General features: G+C 41.4%; 1 protein-coding gene across 3 annotated transcripts in view; it reads left to right on the top strand.

Moving 5' to 3' along the window:
- The window catches only part of LOC122399726 (sodium-dependent transporter bedraggled), a 56,090-nt gene that overhangs the window by 8,748 nt on the left and 29,381 nt on the right, over positions 1 to 17,961 (top strand). For all 3 annotated transcript variants that reach the window (XM_043400623.1, XM_043400625.1, XM_043400624.1), the window contains exon 3: positions 2,713 to 3,582. In XM_043400623.1, coding sequence (XP_043256558.1) covers positions 2,713 to 3,582 — 870 coding nt within the window. The remainder of the gene's footprint in view (positions 1 to 2,712; positions 3,583 to 17,961) is intronic.

Here is a 17,961-nt window from a genome sequence, read left to right as displayed (position 1 = left end):
AGGATAAGGTTGAATTGTGGTGTTACCTTCTGTACTCGCCGCCAGAGGGCCACGCTCTTGAGTCTCTCGCTAGCGCTCGATCCGCCACCTCTGTTGCTATATATACGCTCCTCGATCGACTATTCAGTGTCATGGCGACTGAGGGCCTGCTAGGAAGCTTTTATCGATGAGTTTGCTTAGCAGGCCTGTGGTAGGCTTTCCTTACTATTTTTCTCGTTACCTCCAGCAAAGCAAAGCTATAATATGTAGAATATTAAAAAGAAAATGTAGAAGGGAATAGAAGAAGACACAAGTCTCTTCTATTGAGAGATTCAACCTTGTCCTGCACCCGAGAGTATAAGAATAGTGTCTCACCTTAGAAAAGAACTGTAGCTTGTGTGAACCCGGTTCGTAGAATCGTCTTGTATAGCCATTGTCGATGCTTTAGTTGTAAGCGTAATGGAAGTAAAAGTTACACTGCTATTATTATCTGTGAAGCGTGCAACGAATGATTTGCGTGATCGTAATACATTAGTACGCAGTGACGTAAAAGACAGGACCGATTATGAGTCAAGCGAGCGAGACGATCAAATGATATCTGTCAGGCTTGAGAATCAAGCAGGATTGGACGCTAATTTGTGGGTAGCAAAAAGCATTGACTTGCGAGACACGCTTTGAAATGATAAGAATACACTTCTATAAAAATCACTCCCTAAATGAAATCACGCAAATTCGCTGGAATATTAATAAAGAAGTTCAGCCAACCTTGGGAAAAATTTTAATGGGGGATTCTAGAGGCCAAAATAAGACGAAAATCAAGAATACCAATTTGTTGACGGAGGCTTCGTTAAAAAGTTATTAACAGTTGCGCCTGTAGATGTGCAACCTGCGTAACTGTTACAGACGCAACTGTTAATAACTTTTTAACGAAGCCTCAATCAAGAAATTGTTATTCTTGATTTTCGTCTTATTTTGGCCTCTAGAAACTACCATTAAAATTTTTATTTCGTCGAAAAATTTCAGCACCTATCCGATTTTTTTTCTCGAAAGTGGTTAAGATTTTAGGGATATGCATATTCACCAAAAATGATTGCAATTGATCCCCTTAACTAAATATAATTTTTCCAGAACGATTTGAAATTTTTGAATTTAATTGTTAATAACTTTTTAACGAAGTCTCCATCAACAAATTGTTATTCTTGATTTCCGTCTTATTTTGGCCTCTAGACAAAAATAAATTTCCTAGGAGTGGCAGAACACCCTATATTTCACTGTAACTTAACAATTCGCGGTTATCTCGCATCTATTAAGCGAAACCGTCCGTCAGCGTTCGTGTTCCTAATTAAAAAGACCAATTCGTTCGTGTCGTTAACGTTAGCTCTGCAGAAACTTATCAAAAAACCCGTGGGCAGCGATAACGAGAATAAAAACAAGTCTGTCTGTTAACGGAAAGGGTAAAAGAAATCTCGTGGATTTTATCGCGCTTTGACAAATGGAAGGCGAAACATAATTTCAATAGCTTCGCTGCTTCCATCATGCTCTTGATGTCATCGTTGAGAAGGAATCAAAAAAGTTCTAAATAACAGGGACAATGAAAAGTGATAAATCTATAAAACAAATGTAATTTTAAAATACAAATAAAGTAAAAAAAACTTAGATAATGTCATGAGGGGGGTGAACTGTTGAAACGACCCTAGATCGAACGATAGGCGGATGTGAGGTGCGGGTGGCACTCACGGGGATCGAATGGAACGGTGGAAAAGCCTTTTGTACGCGCGGTCTCGCATCGGGTCCCGGTAAGGGGAGTACTTACGTTGCACGACAAGAGCGAGCAGCCGGAAGTAGTGCCACGGGAGTCGTGCGCGAGAAGCGTGGATCCAAGTCGGTTGGACGTCGTGCAGATCCCCGAAGTGGCACGTGCAGCCACGCCTGAGAAACAAAGGAGTTTAGAACTTTCGCCGTACGACCTGTCGTACGCTCTTCATTTAGGGCACGATTGTTTCTCTAACGGCGATCACAGGGCGTCCAATCCCATTTCAAATCCTCATAACCTCATCCAAAATGATATGGAAGGTACCATGGCTTGTATGTTCAAGTAATATTGGATTTACGGACAATTAATTGCTCAGTACTTTCATTGAAAGGCGTCACAAGTTGATATAGGTTCATCATTGTATCAGTAAAATTTAACATAAATTGCAATAGCAATTGATATTAGCTCTTGGATATTCTTAAACTTTCATATAGCCTTCTTTTAATTCATTCTCTCTCTTCATTCCTGTTTTGAGTGTTATTGTTTACCCAAGTTCTGTTATTTCTTAATAGATACACATATTTCATCATAAATAGTAGCTCACATACATAAAATCAAGCATACTCGTGGTTGGCTGTGGGAACACATTTATATTTACATTTGAGGTTATAAAGTTTTGCAGATTCAAAAGGGTTAATATTGTAACTAGACTGTGGATGTTCAATTCTCAAGAAACTACAAAATTCACTTAATATGCAAAAATATAAGAAATACTATATTCACATAACCTCTATAAAGCTCCCATTGCATTAATTCGTACAAATACGAATTTGATTCACAGTTTAGTTATAACACATTTAAGCTACCAAACATCCGCTGAGAAATCGTAGGATAGTCCCAAAGTATGCTCAACCGTCGCTAAGAAAGATCGTCCGTTTGAAAGTGGCGCGAATGAAAGAAAGATGGCGTTCGTTTTCCAGCTTTTCGAGGGAGGACGAGCTGGACACGAGCCCCGAGGACGGATGTTCCGATTGTTCGGAAGTAGATTGGTCGTGGCTGGAGGAAGTGGAGTGCCCGCGGCCCACGGAGTCGTCGTCGGCGCCCGTTGCGGTCGACGCGGTTCAGGAGACCGCCGAGCAACACCGAGGGGGGAGCGCATCCCCCACCAGCGAGAGCGCGAGGCGCAGGCGCGGTTGCGAGCATCGTGCTACCGATGCGGGCTGCAGTGCCGCGATGTCCGTCTCCGGGACGGCAAAGTCCCTGGTGGTCGGTGGTTCGCGATGGTCGACCTCCGACCCGTTGCCCGACCGTAACGAGGACACCGATCAGGATGAGGGTACGCGGTGCAACGCGGCCAACGAGTCCGTGGGCCGCGAGAACGCGACCACGGTGGTGAATTCGTGGGTAAGGGCGTCCATGAGACGTTTAAGGCACTTGAGACTGCCGGAAGGCATCGAGAGACAGCGCAGCGGCGACACGAATAACCGTCGCGGGGCTATCGTATCCGCGCCCAACTCTCTGCCGGACATCGCGCTGATCGCCCCGGAGATCCTCGCCGCGCAGACCAACGGCACTTCCGGTACCCTCCTCAGGCCCTCCAGCGCCCCCGTGAGGAACGTGAACAGCACCAACGTCGTGCCGCCGCGACGGGGTGGCAGACAGTTCAGGGGAAGTCGATCGCAAGCCGCGCGTAGTCGCGACGTGTCCTCGAGGCAAAGCAGCGTTCTGTCGACTACCACCGGCAGTGACACCACCTCGGGAACGACGACGTGCTCCAGCTCATTCGGCGGTGCTTCCACGAGCCCACCTTCCAGCACGGTGACCAGTCCGCAGCGAATCGCTTCCAGACGGTGAGTCCTTTCTTATCTTTTGACAATTGTTTCGTTAACGACTTCCTAGAGATCAATTAGACGCCGAAGCCACGTTTTGGTCCTCTTTCGGTCAATCCTCTTGCCACACGCGCGCCGGAAACGAGAATCGGCTTAACGAGTTTGCCGTTGCTCGTTGCTCGTCCAAGCCTGACACTGCTTGCGTCTCGGATCCCTCTTACGCAAACCGTCGATACACTTCGTGGGCAAGGCGTTAGGAAATTAATCCAGAAAATTACTTCCACGAGCTTTCTTGCGCGGGATTCCGCCCGTCCGCCATTACGTTTTTTTACTTTACCGCGAAATAACGGCGAGTTTCGAAAATTGTTGATATCAAAGACAACGAAGAGGGTGATCTTGAGTTATTTAACTCTTGATAAACATTCGACGATTATGGCCGGGCGTGTAGACCCCGGAGGGCCCTCGTGTCGAGAATAATTGACGAGAGTTGCGACAGCTCCTCGTGTCCACCATCACGGCTGGTTATACGCGCTTTACATTTCCGCCATGAGTTGACGCAACGTGTTACCGCGACGCGCGTCCGACAATCAAATTGAACACGGTCGTCTTCCCCGTCGATTAATAATTTTCCGTTATGCGCCGCGGCATCGAAGATCGATGCGTCTCTAAATTATTCGTCGCGCCATCGCCGCTCAAGACGTCGAACAGCAACTAAAGTTTACTATTTTGTATCGTTTGACATTTATCGTTCTTACAAAAATTTTTCGACATTGTTCACTTTTTAGGTTTTTGGGATGAATTTTACTATTCTTATCGGTTTTTACATTTAGTTTGCACTTTTAGTGTTATCTTAATAGGTTAGGTTAAGTTGGACTTATCATATAGTAGAGTTCATATATTGGTTTTGATGATTACTATAATTAACTTTGGTTTTGAGCAATAATTTTTGGCATTTTACATTTGAATTAACTTCTTTCCTTTTCTCTCTTGGTTTCTTCATATAATCGTATTTTACAATCATCTTTTGAAATTCTTTGTAGCATTTCTTTAACAGTCGACGCCATATTGTTTTTGGAGGACGACATTAGTGTAAACAATTTTCTTTTTTAGGTGTTTCAGACTATATTAACTCTACTTTTGGGTATAAATTATTGATTTTTGTATTAACTTCTTTCTCTCCTGATCTCTTCACATAACCTATTTACTGCATATTCTTCTTTTGAGATTCTTTCCATCATTTCTTCCATATTCGACGCCATATTGTTTCTGAAGGAAGACCTTAGTGTAAATAACTTTCCTCCATATATTTCAGACTATATTAACTTTGCTTTTAAGTAAAAATTTTTAACTTTCGTATTAACTTCTTTTCCTTACTTATTTCACTCTTTTTTTGAGATTCTTTTCATCATTTTTTTCACATTCGACGCCATATTGTTTCTGAAGAACATTAACCTTTCTTTAACATTCGACGCCATATTGTTTTTGGAAGACGACATTAGTGTAAATAACTTTCCCCTCTAGGTGTTTTATACTATATTAACATTTCTTTCGAATAAAAATCCTTGACTTTTGTTATTAACCTTTCCCTTACTTATGTCATACTCTTACTTTAAGATTCTTTTCATCATTTTTGTCCACATTCGACGCCATATTGTTTCTGAAGAAGACCATTAACCCAAGTAACCTTTCCATAGATATTTCGATGACAAATTTAATATTTTGAAAAAATAAGCCTGAAATCCGATTGGAGAAGTCTTCCCGCGCGTCTCTGGAAAGTTTTTTACCTCGGATGCGGCGTAATAACGGAAGATCGCCGCGGATACGGAAATCGTTGTCGCGCGTTTCGGACAACAATCCGTGAGAAAAAGCGCGGCAGACGATGTTGCGTGCGATTCGATCGAGTCCGCGAGGGTCGATGATCTCGATTGCTCGGAGATTGTTTCGCCGTCGATGAACCGTGTAACCTGTTGCGCAATCCACGTTCTAGCGTCGTGTAGCAAAGATCTCCCGACGCAGAGAAGTCTCGCGAGAGGTTCCTCCGTCGTCGACGCGAGAAAATTCCAATCTTCAACTTAAACACGATTGCTGCTATTAAAATTCTATGAAAATTCGATTCGAATGCGAGACATTTTTATTTTATCAGGTGCAGAGCTGTAGGGTTAGGTCTGGGTTATAATACTTTTAACGTTGTCGCGCAGTTGTGTTGTTTGTCGGCGCGATAAGCGACAAAGAATCTTCAACAAAGAATACCGATACCTTTGTAATTATACCGCATTCTTAAATGGTCTCGAGCCTTCGAGATGTCGGTGTTCTATTTAAGAAAACACGTAACATCGAAGTACAGTATTTTCTCTATATAAGCTCGGAACTCGTCCACGATATAGGCAAATATCATATCCCCTCTACTTATCCCCACTGCGTACCGTTAGAACTAAGCACTCGCTGTATCGGCGAGTATGCCTTCCTATGGGCGGTTCCCCAAGATAGCGGCGCGTTTGACAGTCGGTCGTCGAACATTGTCATACGATACGGACAAATTTTTTATTTTTCGTTTTCTTGTTTTGAAACTTTTAACATGTCTGTGACAGTTTTCTGATTTAACTAAGATCAAGTACAACATAATTTTTATTATTGTTTTTCATAAATTATAATATACATTTGACCTTTCTTTAAAGTGTATCCTCATCTGAAAAAAGGGAATTGTAATTTAATTGACCTATCATTTATTTGCCGAAATCGTGAGACAACTCAGAGTAAAATAAGTTGGTTAAACAGTTTAAATTCGCAAGTTATGTATATCTTTTCGGGTTATATCACTATTGCAGTAAACGATCGATACATACATATATGTACTGAAGTTATGACACGATTTAACTAGTACATATACAATATTAAATCAACAACGAAATTCATCTTTATTTTTGTTCTTCCTTTTTTCAAACTTCATCAACATATTCGTGACACTTTTCTGATTAAAATGACACCAAATACGATATACAATTTAGGTCCTATTTACTAACGCAATAAGAAATCAAAGGCATGCATCGCTCAAGTGACTCCACGTCGGCTGTATCGAAACACAGGCGATGTTTACGCGAGCCTATACAGAATCAGTATTTCATTCTGCGACCTCTACCAAGAGAGGTAGAAGTCAGAATTAGAACACCGATTTCGTATAGGCTCGCATAAACATCGCCTGTGTTTCGTTACAGCCGACCCGAAGCGAAGGAAGCGATAGCAAATTCGGCGATGCTCGGCCGCTCAGTCCCTCTTTGTCATATGCTCGCTGTTCTTTTCTATACTCGCCGCCTCCAGTAGGCGTCAACAAAGTATCAAGAATCGTTTCTCGTCCACGATATAGCCGAGCGTTGAGCCCCGAGAGCGTCGCTTCTATAGAGACAATACTGTATATTCATTATCGTTGACGCGTGGCCATCATTTTGTTTTATTCGTTCCCCGAATCTCCGGGCCCGCCCTCTACGCATCGATTGTAATTGTATACGGTTGGAGGCGCGCGTGTCGTTGAACGAGGGAGATTAGCGTCGCTGCCCCGTCATTCTAGCCGGTTTAGCGGAGTCCGTGGAACGGTTTCTCCGTCAATGAACAGCGCAAGCGACGCGTTTCTTACAAGCGTCGTAAACCCGGGGCTTCGTCGATTAACCGGCTGCAGACGGTTACCGGGAATCGAGAAAGTTCAAAGGAACGATCGTTTTCCGGGCCGTGACCGTCGGTATCGAAACGATATCACGCGAACTTATCCCATTGATGTCCAATCTGCACGCGTAGTTACCGCGAAGAATCGTTTGTTGGCCCTATTATGCCAAGCAACTAACCGTGCGCAGTTACATTTGCATCCGCTGCTTCCGATATCGTGCATTTTACTCGAATCCTGGGGGTCGAACTTAATATCCTTGATCGTCGTTTTTTTAGGTTATGCAAAAATTTTCATACTGCTTTGGGAAAATTAACTCGAATTAAAATTAAATTTTTACTCGAATCCTGGGGGTCGAACGAAACTTAATATCCTTGATCGTCGTTTTTTAGGTTTTTTAGGCTTTGAGATTTCGAACCCTTCGTCCAACCACTGTCCGCCATTTTGAAGAATTGTGTTTACATATATTTGTTCAGACAGCAGCCTTTTTTGCCTGTTATTAACATATTCGAGAGTGTGGTCGCGTTTCCGCGTACTCTCGTATGCAAATAGGAGGATAGAACGTGTAATTGTCTCGATTCTCAAACAATGAGAGTCGTTTTTGGGTCAGTGGTGGTACGGGAACGCGCGGCTTCAGGTCAACGGTACTGCCTGATGTGGTTTCCTTAACGGTACACTGTAATAATCACGGTTTCATCCTATTCAAAGTTTCATAATTGACACGATCTTTTCACCGAAAGACCTCGTCACTCTGGAAACTAATCGAAACGTTTCTAACGGATCAGTGCGTCCCGGATACGAGTCCTTCGAAGCCTTTTCCATCGAGGATTGAATATTGCATTAATACTAATTTACAGTTCTCGACCTATGTATTTATATACTAGCGTCCATACTAACAGTGATATAAAGGTAGATGTTTAATAAAGTTCGTTCTGCAACGTCTTAGAAGGCTTTTGAAAGGGTGGGTCAAAAGTGACCCGTCCTCATCATCTCGTCTCCACTGTTAATCTTGCTCAACTCGATGCAAAGGAGTATCTATATCGTTTATAACATTTATTTACGTGCATTGTCGACCCAGCGTTGAAATCTGTCCATTTATAATGAAACAAACGTATGCATGCTCAAACGCTAGCCTACACGTACACCACGAACATTTGTTCTTATTGATTATTTCCCGAGCGAAGCCGTTGCCTTTGTTCAAGTCCACCTCGACGGTATTCGTAACACCGACGCCAATTGTCGTGTACGGTCTAACGATTTTCTCTTATCAACAAGGGCGAACAAAACACAGCAACTTGGACGTTTTTTTTAACAATCGTACCCATTAATTTCTTTGTTTCGCTCGAAAGAAAATAACACGTTTCGTTCGATGTTTCGAAAAATACTGCGATAAATTTTGTATTCGCACAGTTTACATTTTGTCGACGAATCACCGAATCCCTCGAATTCGTAGTTCGAGCAAAGCGGGGAAAAATAAATTTAGATTAATTCGGGATGTTTGACCGCGGCAAAGAAAGCGTACGAAAATTTCCAGCGTCGTGGAAACATCGAGATAACGCTGCCTCTTCTCGTAGAATCTGACGTTGGAAGCCAGCAAGATTCATCGTATTCGTAGTTGTTGTTAACGAGTGAGCAACCGGTTTTCTCTTACCCTCGGTCCCCGTGACTTTGTTGCCTGAACTTTCCCTGAGAATTTTAAACGCTTTTTTCAGTTTTCAAATAAACTATCAATGCAAGGTTAACGGACCTCTTGTTCTAAAAAATCTCGATAACTTAAAAAAAATATATGCAAATGTTCGAGGAGCCGATTTGGAACAATTTGTAAGCCTCGAGTTTTCGAAGATCTCGAAATTTGTATTTTTAGAAAATTTTTACGATAAAATGACTATTGTCTGTAACTTCGTTTATCGAGCTGCGGTTGCCAGAATATTTGGAGAAAGTTTGAAACGCTAGGTGCAACTACGGATACGAGCCAATTACAGAAGTTTGACAACCGCCATTGTTCGAGCGCGATGAACTTACTTTCGTGACGTTTACGTGTCAGCAGGAATTACTTTACCTGGAATGATCGAAAAACTGCCATAGTATCGTCCAGCGGACGATACACCTCCTGTACAGAGGCAAACCGTACGGTTCGATAATGGCGATTAACTAGAGCGAAACGGTACGTGGTATAAGTCGAGTCTCGAAGACTTGGAAACGTCTTAAATCAGCGCGTGCGCGTGATAATTATTTTTTTCTTCGAAACGATAATAAAAGACGTCGCTTGTCCGTTTTCTCGTGTATTAAACTCTAGAAAGTGTGCACATTTTCGACGAACGCACTTCTCGTAAGGCGTCTTCACGATCTGGCAAAATGGCGCCGAAGCTTGGCGCGAAATTTGAATCGAAAAATGGTAAATAATCTTCCAAACGTATCCGTAAGATATTCTGTGATCAAAATTTGCATATTTATTCGCTCAATGCAATAAGCAATCCTTTATTTAAAATTTTATTGTTAAAAATAATTCTCGTAATAATTTATGCGTTGACTCGTAATAGCACGAAACAATTTTTAATCTCTTTAATATTAACAAGAACCTATTTCAAATCCAGTAATAGTTTCGTCATTACGATATAAAGAATAGAAACATTTTTTTTCAAACTTTGGAAGTAATTCAAGTTTATCGAATATTCGATTTCAGCGAGCGTTTATAGTAGAGCGAATGGTACAGTAGACTCGGTTAAACGCGCGGTCAACGATCGTCTGATTGCAAATGGCGCCGAAACTTGGCGCGAAATTTGAATCAAAAAATGACAAATAACCTTCTAAACGTATTTGTAACATATTCCATGATTAAAATTTGCATATTTATTCGCCCAATGCAATAAACAATCCTTTATTTAAAATTTTATTGTTAAAAATAATTCTCGTAATAATTTATGCGTTGACTCGTAATAGCACGAAACAATTTTTAATCTCTTTAATATTAACAAGAACCTATTTCAAATCCAGTAATAGTTTTGTCATTACGATATAAAGAATAGAAATATTTTTTTTCAAACTTTGGAAGTAATTCAAGTTTATCGAATATTCGATTTCAGCGAGCGTTTATAGTAGAGCGAATGGTACAGTAGACTCGGTTAAACGCGCGGTCAACGATCGTCTGATTGCAAATGGCGAATTGCAAGACCGTTTTATGCCTCACATAAAATTGGCCTGTAATTTGGGTTAAAGATGCCGGTGCGTATTTGTTATTGCAAAGATCGTTTTCAATTTGCTAGCTGCTTGTGTGTGCCGCACACGTTTTCACCGTGTGGCGACGCACACGCCCGCCTGTAACCGTAACAAGTGCAAGTATGGGCGTGCACGTTTATGTGCTTCCCCCCTCCCCTCCCCTCTAGTTTCTCTTTTCACCGGTGGCGTTGTAGTGGTCAGAGTGCGTGGCTCCGGGTTCACCTTCCTACGCGCTATCATTGTCTGCTGCACGTCGAATGCACCTTGGACCCATCAAATCTCTCTTCAAAATGGTCCCAAAGTTTCGAAGACTTCGAAAACACGATTCAAAGAAGATCTCGATAATTATTTTTGCTCTAGAAAAAGTTTGAACAAAATCTCTCGCAAATGCATTTCAATTGCACTGTACAGGGATTCCCAGTGTTCTCTGAACATAATAATAGCTCGTATCGAAAGTTATTATTGTTGAATTTTACACCGCAAATATGGAAACCGACATTCCTGTACGGATTAATCCCGCGACGAGGAGAAATTAAAACGGTTCCTGGTAGAATTGGCGTAATCGACATTACGGTGCCCGGTGAGCCCCATTAGATCCAAGCCTCGGGGATACAATCACGACATACCGTTAAAATCGTAATAGGAAAATCATCGAGATGAGGCCTCGTTTCGATTAGAACGCGAGACACGCGAGCCGTGTTCGATACCACAATGAATAGCCGCGTTCTTTAAGAGCGATTAGAAAAACGGATAAATGACGTGTGTATGGTTTGAGTAATCCAGGTAGTCGTTAAGCGGAACGCTTTGTAAAAAAAAAGAAGAAAAAGAAAAAAATTGATTATTCGATACGATTGATATTCGAAGCTGTTCCCTTGAAAGCTTTAATTACTCGATAACAACGCGTATGATCGTAAAGCGAACTTTATGGCGCGGGTTGCATCGCGATCAAAACCAAAGAAGAGGCCGGCGTAATTACGCGGACGCAAGAGGCGGCGAGGCAAAACTTAACGAGCGTTGCGATAATTGTTATATTGTACTGGAAAGAAACAGCTGATTTTCAAACAATATCGTTACGCGGTTTGATCCATAAACGGGAAATCTGTTAGCAGTACTTTCGATTTTTCTACTCGCTGGACACATTCAAGGATAGTGAAAAAAGCAGCGAAAAGTCTTTTTTCGTCCTTATGAATCGCTTGTGTCCTTCGCGATGGTCGTCATCTTGTTTATTTCGATTCACAATTTGCGCGCGCAACAAAGGTTGCTGCTTGTACAGTTCGAGAATGTATATTCCACCTCACCTCTTTCGAACCAGATTTCAACAGTTCTGTAAAAAAATAAAGACTCACGATCCTTTTGTTGCAATCGAACGCTGTGAAAATACCGCTTACATTCATTGTTTTCGATTGAAAATGTAATTTCAAGCTGAAAAGTCTTGTTTCGTCCTTATGAATCGCTTTTGTCCTTCGCGTTAGTCGCCATCTTGGATCCTTTGTTTCGCGATTAGTTGCGCGCGCAACAAAAGGTCGTTGCTTGTACAGTTCGAGAACGTATGCTACATTTTAGCTGCACCTTGCCTTTCCCGTACCAGATTTCAACAGTTCTGAATGAAACGTTTAAAAAACCAAAGACACGCGATCCGTCTGTTGAAATTAAACACTCTACGAATACTGCTTACGCTCGTTTTCACCGTTTGTTATTCGCTCATCTCGTTGCGTAACGTTGGTTCGCCGAATAAAGTATAGATTGCGATTCTAGTCGGCTGGGAGGTTAAAGAGAACGAACTGGTATCTTTAACGAGTTCATTTAGAACTCACGGACGGCGATAACTTTCATGAAAGCACGTGGAACGAAAAGGCGTGGTATGCGTTGGTACCGATAACCGCTGATCGCCCGTATTACATGCGGTTTTCTGTTCCACTCGTCTTATTTATATTCGGGTTCGCGTGGAACGGCGCGGTCTACGAGCTCGTTTCGTGGACAATTTTTCTGCGGTCGAAAACGGGACGAAACTGAGACGAAAGTCGCCTCGTGCCTGGCGTTTGCGGTGTTATCGTCTCGCGCACGACCAACCAGCCAACTTCGTACTGAATTTCTCGCTATGGTTAGTATTGTTCCTCCAATCCCAAAAATATCATTTTCAGGCATTTATTCTAACCTAACATTATGAAAAAGTGAAAAAATAAAAAAGAAGCACAATTATATACAGGGCAAAAAATTTTAATGAGGGATTCTAGAGGCTAAAATAAGACGAAAATCAAGAATAACAATTTGTTGATGGAGGCTTCCTTAAAAAGTTATTAACAATTAAATTCAAAAATTTCAAATCGTTCTGGAAAAATTATTTTCGGTTGTGGGGGTCAATTACAATCATTTTTGGTGAATACACATACCTCCGAAATCCTATACATTTTCGAGAAAAAAAATCGGATAGGTGCTGAAATTTTTCGACGAAAAAAAAATTTTAATGGGAGATTCTAGAGGCTAAAATAAGACGAAAATCAAGAATAACAATTTCTCGATTGAGGCTTCGTTAAAAAGATATTAACGTTTAAAGTTCGCTGGTTGCACATCTACAGGCGCAACTGTTAATAACTTTTTAACGAAGCCTCCATCAACAAATTGGTATTCTTGATTTTCGTCTTATTTTGGTATCTAGAATCCTCCATTAAAATTTTTCACAGGGTTACCGAACACTCTGTATATATTGTTTGTTATATTCTCTCTACGGTTTTGAATTGTAACATTTCTCGAGAAGAAACGCTTCCGTCGTGCTTGCGTCGCGTGAAAAAGTGCAACGAGGCCGCGAAAGCGTCGCCCGTTTGTTTTGCTGGCTCGTTGTTACATCAGTCCGCCTCACGGTACGCGGATTTTGTACGCAATAAGGCGTCGCGGTGTTCGGTATGAATGACATTCGCTGCTGCTGGCTCGGTGTCGTCTTCCTTTGCAACACACGGTTCGAAAACATTCCCCGGGGACATTCACAGTCACGTTTTGTCGCTCTAATTTCAGCCGTCGCGTGGCGCGCCATGTAGGTCGACGTACCATTTATATTTACGCGATTCCAAGATGGCCGCCGATAGACCTTTAACTTCGATCTTCCTTATTTAATTCTCGATTTCTAAAACCTCGATTTTCAATTATTAGATTAGATTAGAAACGTTGTTCTCGATATATGTAAATTGGAAATTTTTCATAATTAAATAACTCTAGGTGGCGCTCTATGTAGGTCGACGTACCTTTTATATTTACGCGATTTCAAGATGGCCGCCGATAGACCTTTAACTTCGATCGTTCCTTATTTAATTCTCGATTTCCAAACCCTCGATTTTCAATTATTAGATTAAATTAAAGACATTGTTCTTGATATATGTATGTTGGAAATTTTTCATAATTAAATAACTGTAGATGGCGCGAGGGAGACCCGAAAAACTGTCTTATTTTACGGAGACACTTCGAGACATTGCTCATCAACGATAAATAATGTGGGCTTACGACATCGAATAGAAAGTGCATGTTACAAAACGAGACACGGAAGAAATATTTGAAAATGTACTGCCTATGATTCGCAGATGTCAGGCTTCTATTGAATTAGAAGATGACACAAGTGTCTCCCATAAATGTGAAAACAAATTGTACCATAATGATTTTTAAATAAAATTCAAACAGCACATTCAGACATCACTAAACATATACACAACAGTTTACTCAGGAATTTCTTAAATTTTCCAGTAAAAAAATTCCCTAGCATTTCTTAAAAATTTCCCTAGTATTTAAAAAATCACTAGTAATTTTTTTGATCCGGTTATTTTTTAAAAATTTCCCTAGTAATTTTTTTTAAAAAATTCCCTAGTAATTTTTTTTTATTAGCTTTTATGAAATTCTAAAAAACGCCCCAGTTTTTTCGTACTCCGACAAACTCGTTAACGTTTGTTACGGGACTTTTACTCCGAATTGCCCCGCGCGTTTTAGTTTCGTAAAGTCGCGTTTGTATGCAACCGGTAAAGCGAGAACGGTTAACTCCGAACACGCCTCGCGCGACTCGTTTCGCGTTTCCCATCGTTTCTCCGCGAGGAACCGGAGAATGGACGATGAAAACCGCGCCTGGAACACAATAAAATTAAATCAGAAACATTCCACAGAAATGCAAAGCAACGGCGTCGAAATTTGTGTCAAAATTGACCCAGACTTATATTCACCATTTCTAAACCCCATTTTGCTAACATTAGTACCTATATTTATCCAAAATCTACCTATTGCACGTCTCAATAATTTAAAAATCTTTATTTTTATTTTTTACCCCCGTCGGTAAAACAGAATTTTTAGTTATATCTGAATTAATGTTTTATTCGAATTGAGGGTGGTATATGACATTTAACTGTGTGAGTTTGCACATGTTTGATGGGCGTAAATAAAGTTCTAAAAATAATCGATTTATAGATCGAGAGGGAAGGATTGCCGAAACCCAAATGGAGTTTTCAAGCATCACGATTTATCGTGAACGTTGCGCGAAATTTCCTTTCCATTAGCTCGATGACGTGCGGGGGAGAACGCGCGCGTTCCGCTATAAATACAGCTCGCGATGCACTTGCACACCGATGTATCGGTTGCAGCACGTGCAACCGTCCACCTCCTGCCTTCTCTGCCGCCCTGTTACCACGGACACAACTGCACCCGACGTATCGACTCATTGTTTACAGCGTTGCAACAAAAAAGAAACGGAGCACCCACTTGGAAATTGCATATCATTGACATAGAGCTCGGCCCCCTCCACTCGCTGACATTTACCTTTCAACGATTCTATGCTAAACAGTAAACGCTATTAAGGGACCTTGACGAATTTTGTAACGTTATAAATTACCAGGCATGGTAAAAAATTGGTGATAGATGGGCTTTACAAGTATATAGATGTTTTAGGTGCAATTTAAATGTGGGGAACGTGTAATTAGAGATAAGAAAATTAGCACTCTGATGCATCGTTTTTAGGTTTAATTATCGGCTTCGTGCGTGTCGGGGAAGACCCAGTAATGGAATAGGGGAATAAAACGTTAGGTAAATGTAGTAAATTATGTGCAATAAGGGTTTGAGGAAGGGAATTGTAAAAATTTTTAGAAAAATTTTATTTTTAATAATATATTTTTATTAATAGAGATTTTTATAAGTAGAGCTAAATATAATAATTTGTATCTTAATAAATGCATAAACATCCACAATCTAGTGAAGTCAAGCTTTTATTAGAATTTCAGGCTACCACCATTTTCTCCAAAATAAATGAACATAGACGCTCAAAAAAAATTATTTCCAAAAATTTGAAAACTGCTTCACACATAATGAGAAGATCATTTCTATTATACTCACAAATTTTCACGTAAAAAATACTTGAAAATCCAGTCTATTTGGGTGGTTTAACTCTACAGAGAAGAAAAATGGCGGAGGTGGCGCCAACGAGCGATTCTATCAAACTCACAAGTTTCCCGAGAAAAATTTGTGAAAGTAGAGCCCATAAACATCCTTATTCTAGTGACAAATCAAGCTTCTATTAAAATTCGTGATACTAATCACGTAGATGCAAAAAAAATTTGATTCCAAAAATTCAAAAAATGCTTCGCACATAATGAGCAGATCATTTTTATCTAACTCACAAATTTCCCGAGAAAAATTCGTGAAAATCGAGCCCATAAACATCCATATTCTAGTAACGAATCAAGTTTCTATTAAAATTCGCGAAAATTGTTTCCAAAAATTCGAAAAATGCTTCACACGCTATAAACAGACCATTTCTATTAAACTCTCAAATTTCCCCGTAAAAAATACTTGAAAATCGAGTCTTTTTGGGTGGTTTAATCCCTCCGAGAAAAAAAATGGCGGAGGTGTCTCCAAGGAGCGGTCTAGCGGGCGCGAGCGCACACGTGCGCTCATCTGCCTGCCCCGTCTGTCACGTGACACCGACCGGGTACAGTTATACATCGACTTCAGAGGGATTCTACGTGCATACGTGCGTTTCGTCGGGCAATAGTGTTTGCCAGTACAGCCATCCAGTTGGTAGCGCGAACGATCGTGGAATCTTCAAGGTTCCGTTCGCGGTAACGCGACACGTAGTACACGGGGGCCAGCGAAAAAGTTCGGACGCGCCACCGTTAACGTCGATTTTTCCCGCTCCGTGGTCCTCGACGGATCGTCGCTACGTGGCCGGTGACGCATCTTTCGCCGAATAATACGCCTCGGTTCCGCTCGTTTTTTCACCGTGACCGGCCGTATAAAGCGTTCAAAATCGCCACACTGCAACGGTATTGTTATTTCCAAGGAAAATCGCGTCGAAATTTCAGCTAGAATCCATCTAACGCGTGGCGGTCACCGGTGACCGGCACTTTTCAAACACAAATTTTACGACTCTAAAATTGCAAATAATTTTAATTAGAATTATGTGAAAATAACGAACTGAAAATTGTCGAATAACGAATGTCGAGTCGAAGGAAAATTCCAAGAATATTCTTTTGTCCGCATTTTCCCGCGGAGTTAATAATAGCGAGTCGAGGTGATAATTTCCACCGTCTCGCCTCGTGTTTTCGAAGAGGGACGACAGTGTTGTTTTTCACCGACTCCTAGGCAGCGTTTTGCATCGGGACCAGTCGATAATTCGCTACGAGTTGGACGTATACACGGCCGGAACGTGACGGTGCGCAAAGTGTTGAACGAGTGCTTATATCCCGTTTCCCAACACGGACATTTTTATAGCCCGAACGGGACGGAGACGGTGGTGTTGCGCAACCGATCGAAAACCGACGCGAACGTCGAGACGGAGCTTGAAAAAAAAGGGAGTTTCGCGCGTTGTGAATCGTCCTGTAACGCGACGAACGTAAAGCTCGCGGTGAAATTAAGAGGAACGAGGAACGACGTCGGCGTCGTGTGTGTACGAATCGACGACGGTGTTCCAAGGATCGCGCCCGGAGCGTCGTATTAGTCGATCCGTGGATCTTGGTGAGCGCTGGTCGCCTTAGAATCGATCGAGAGGCCACGTGCACGGTGCAAAACCGTGATCGATAACGTTGCGGATTCTGGCGATCGAGCGCCGAAACTCAGTGTCATTGGTCCGCGCGGAGGAAACGGAAACGACCATCGCTGCATTGCGTCAAGCCATCGACCGACGGGGAATCGTGGTTGGAAATATTTTTGGAGACCTCCTGAAGAATTTTGGTGAACACGAGATTCGATAATTGTCAAGATCGGTAAAAATAATAGATATAAATCGGCAAGATCGGTAAAAAAAATAGATATAAATGGTCGAGATTGGTGAAAACAACAGTTATAAATCGGAAAGATCGGTAAGAAGAATAGATGTAAATCGGCAAGATCGGTAAAAAAAATTGATATTAATCGTTAAGATCTGTGAGGACAATGACGACAAATTGTCAAGATCGGTAAAAATAATAGATATAAATCGGCAAGATCGGTAAAAAAAAATAGATATAAATCGTCAAGATTTCTGAAGACAATAACGACAAATTGTCAAGATCAGTAAAAATAATAGATATAAA

This window comes from Colletes gigas, unplaced genomic scaffold, assembly GCF_013123115.1.
Source record: "Colletes gigas isolate AHSC1104 unplaced genomic scaffold, ASM1312311v1 Colletes_gigas_Sc00015, whole genome shotgun sequence".
In the NCBI taxonomy this organism is placed as follows: domain Eukaryota; kingdom Metazoa; phylum Arthropoda; class Insecta; order Hymenoptera; family Colletidae; genus Colletes; species Colletes gigas.
Note: the sequence above shows the minus strand (reverse complement) of the source record. Positions and strands in the feature narration are given on the sequence as shown.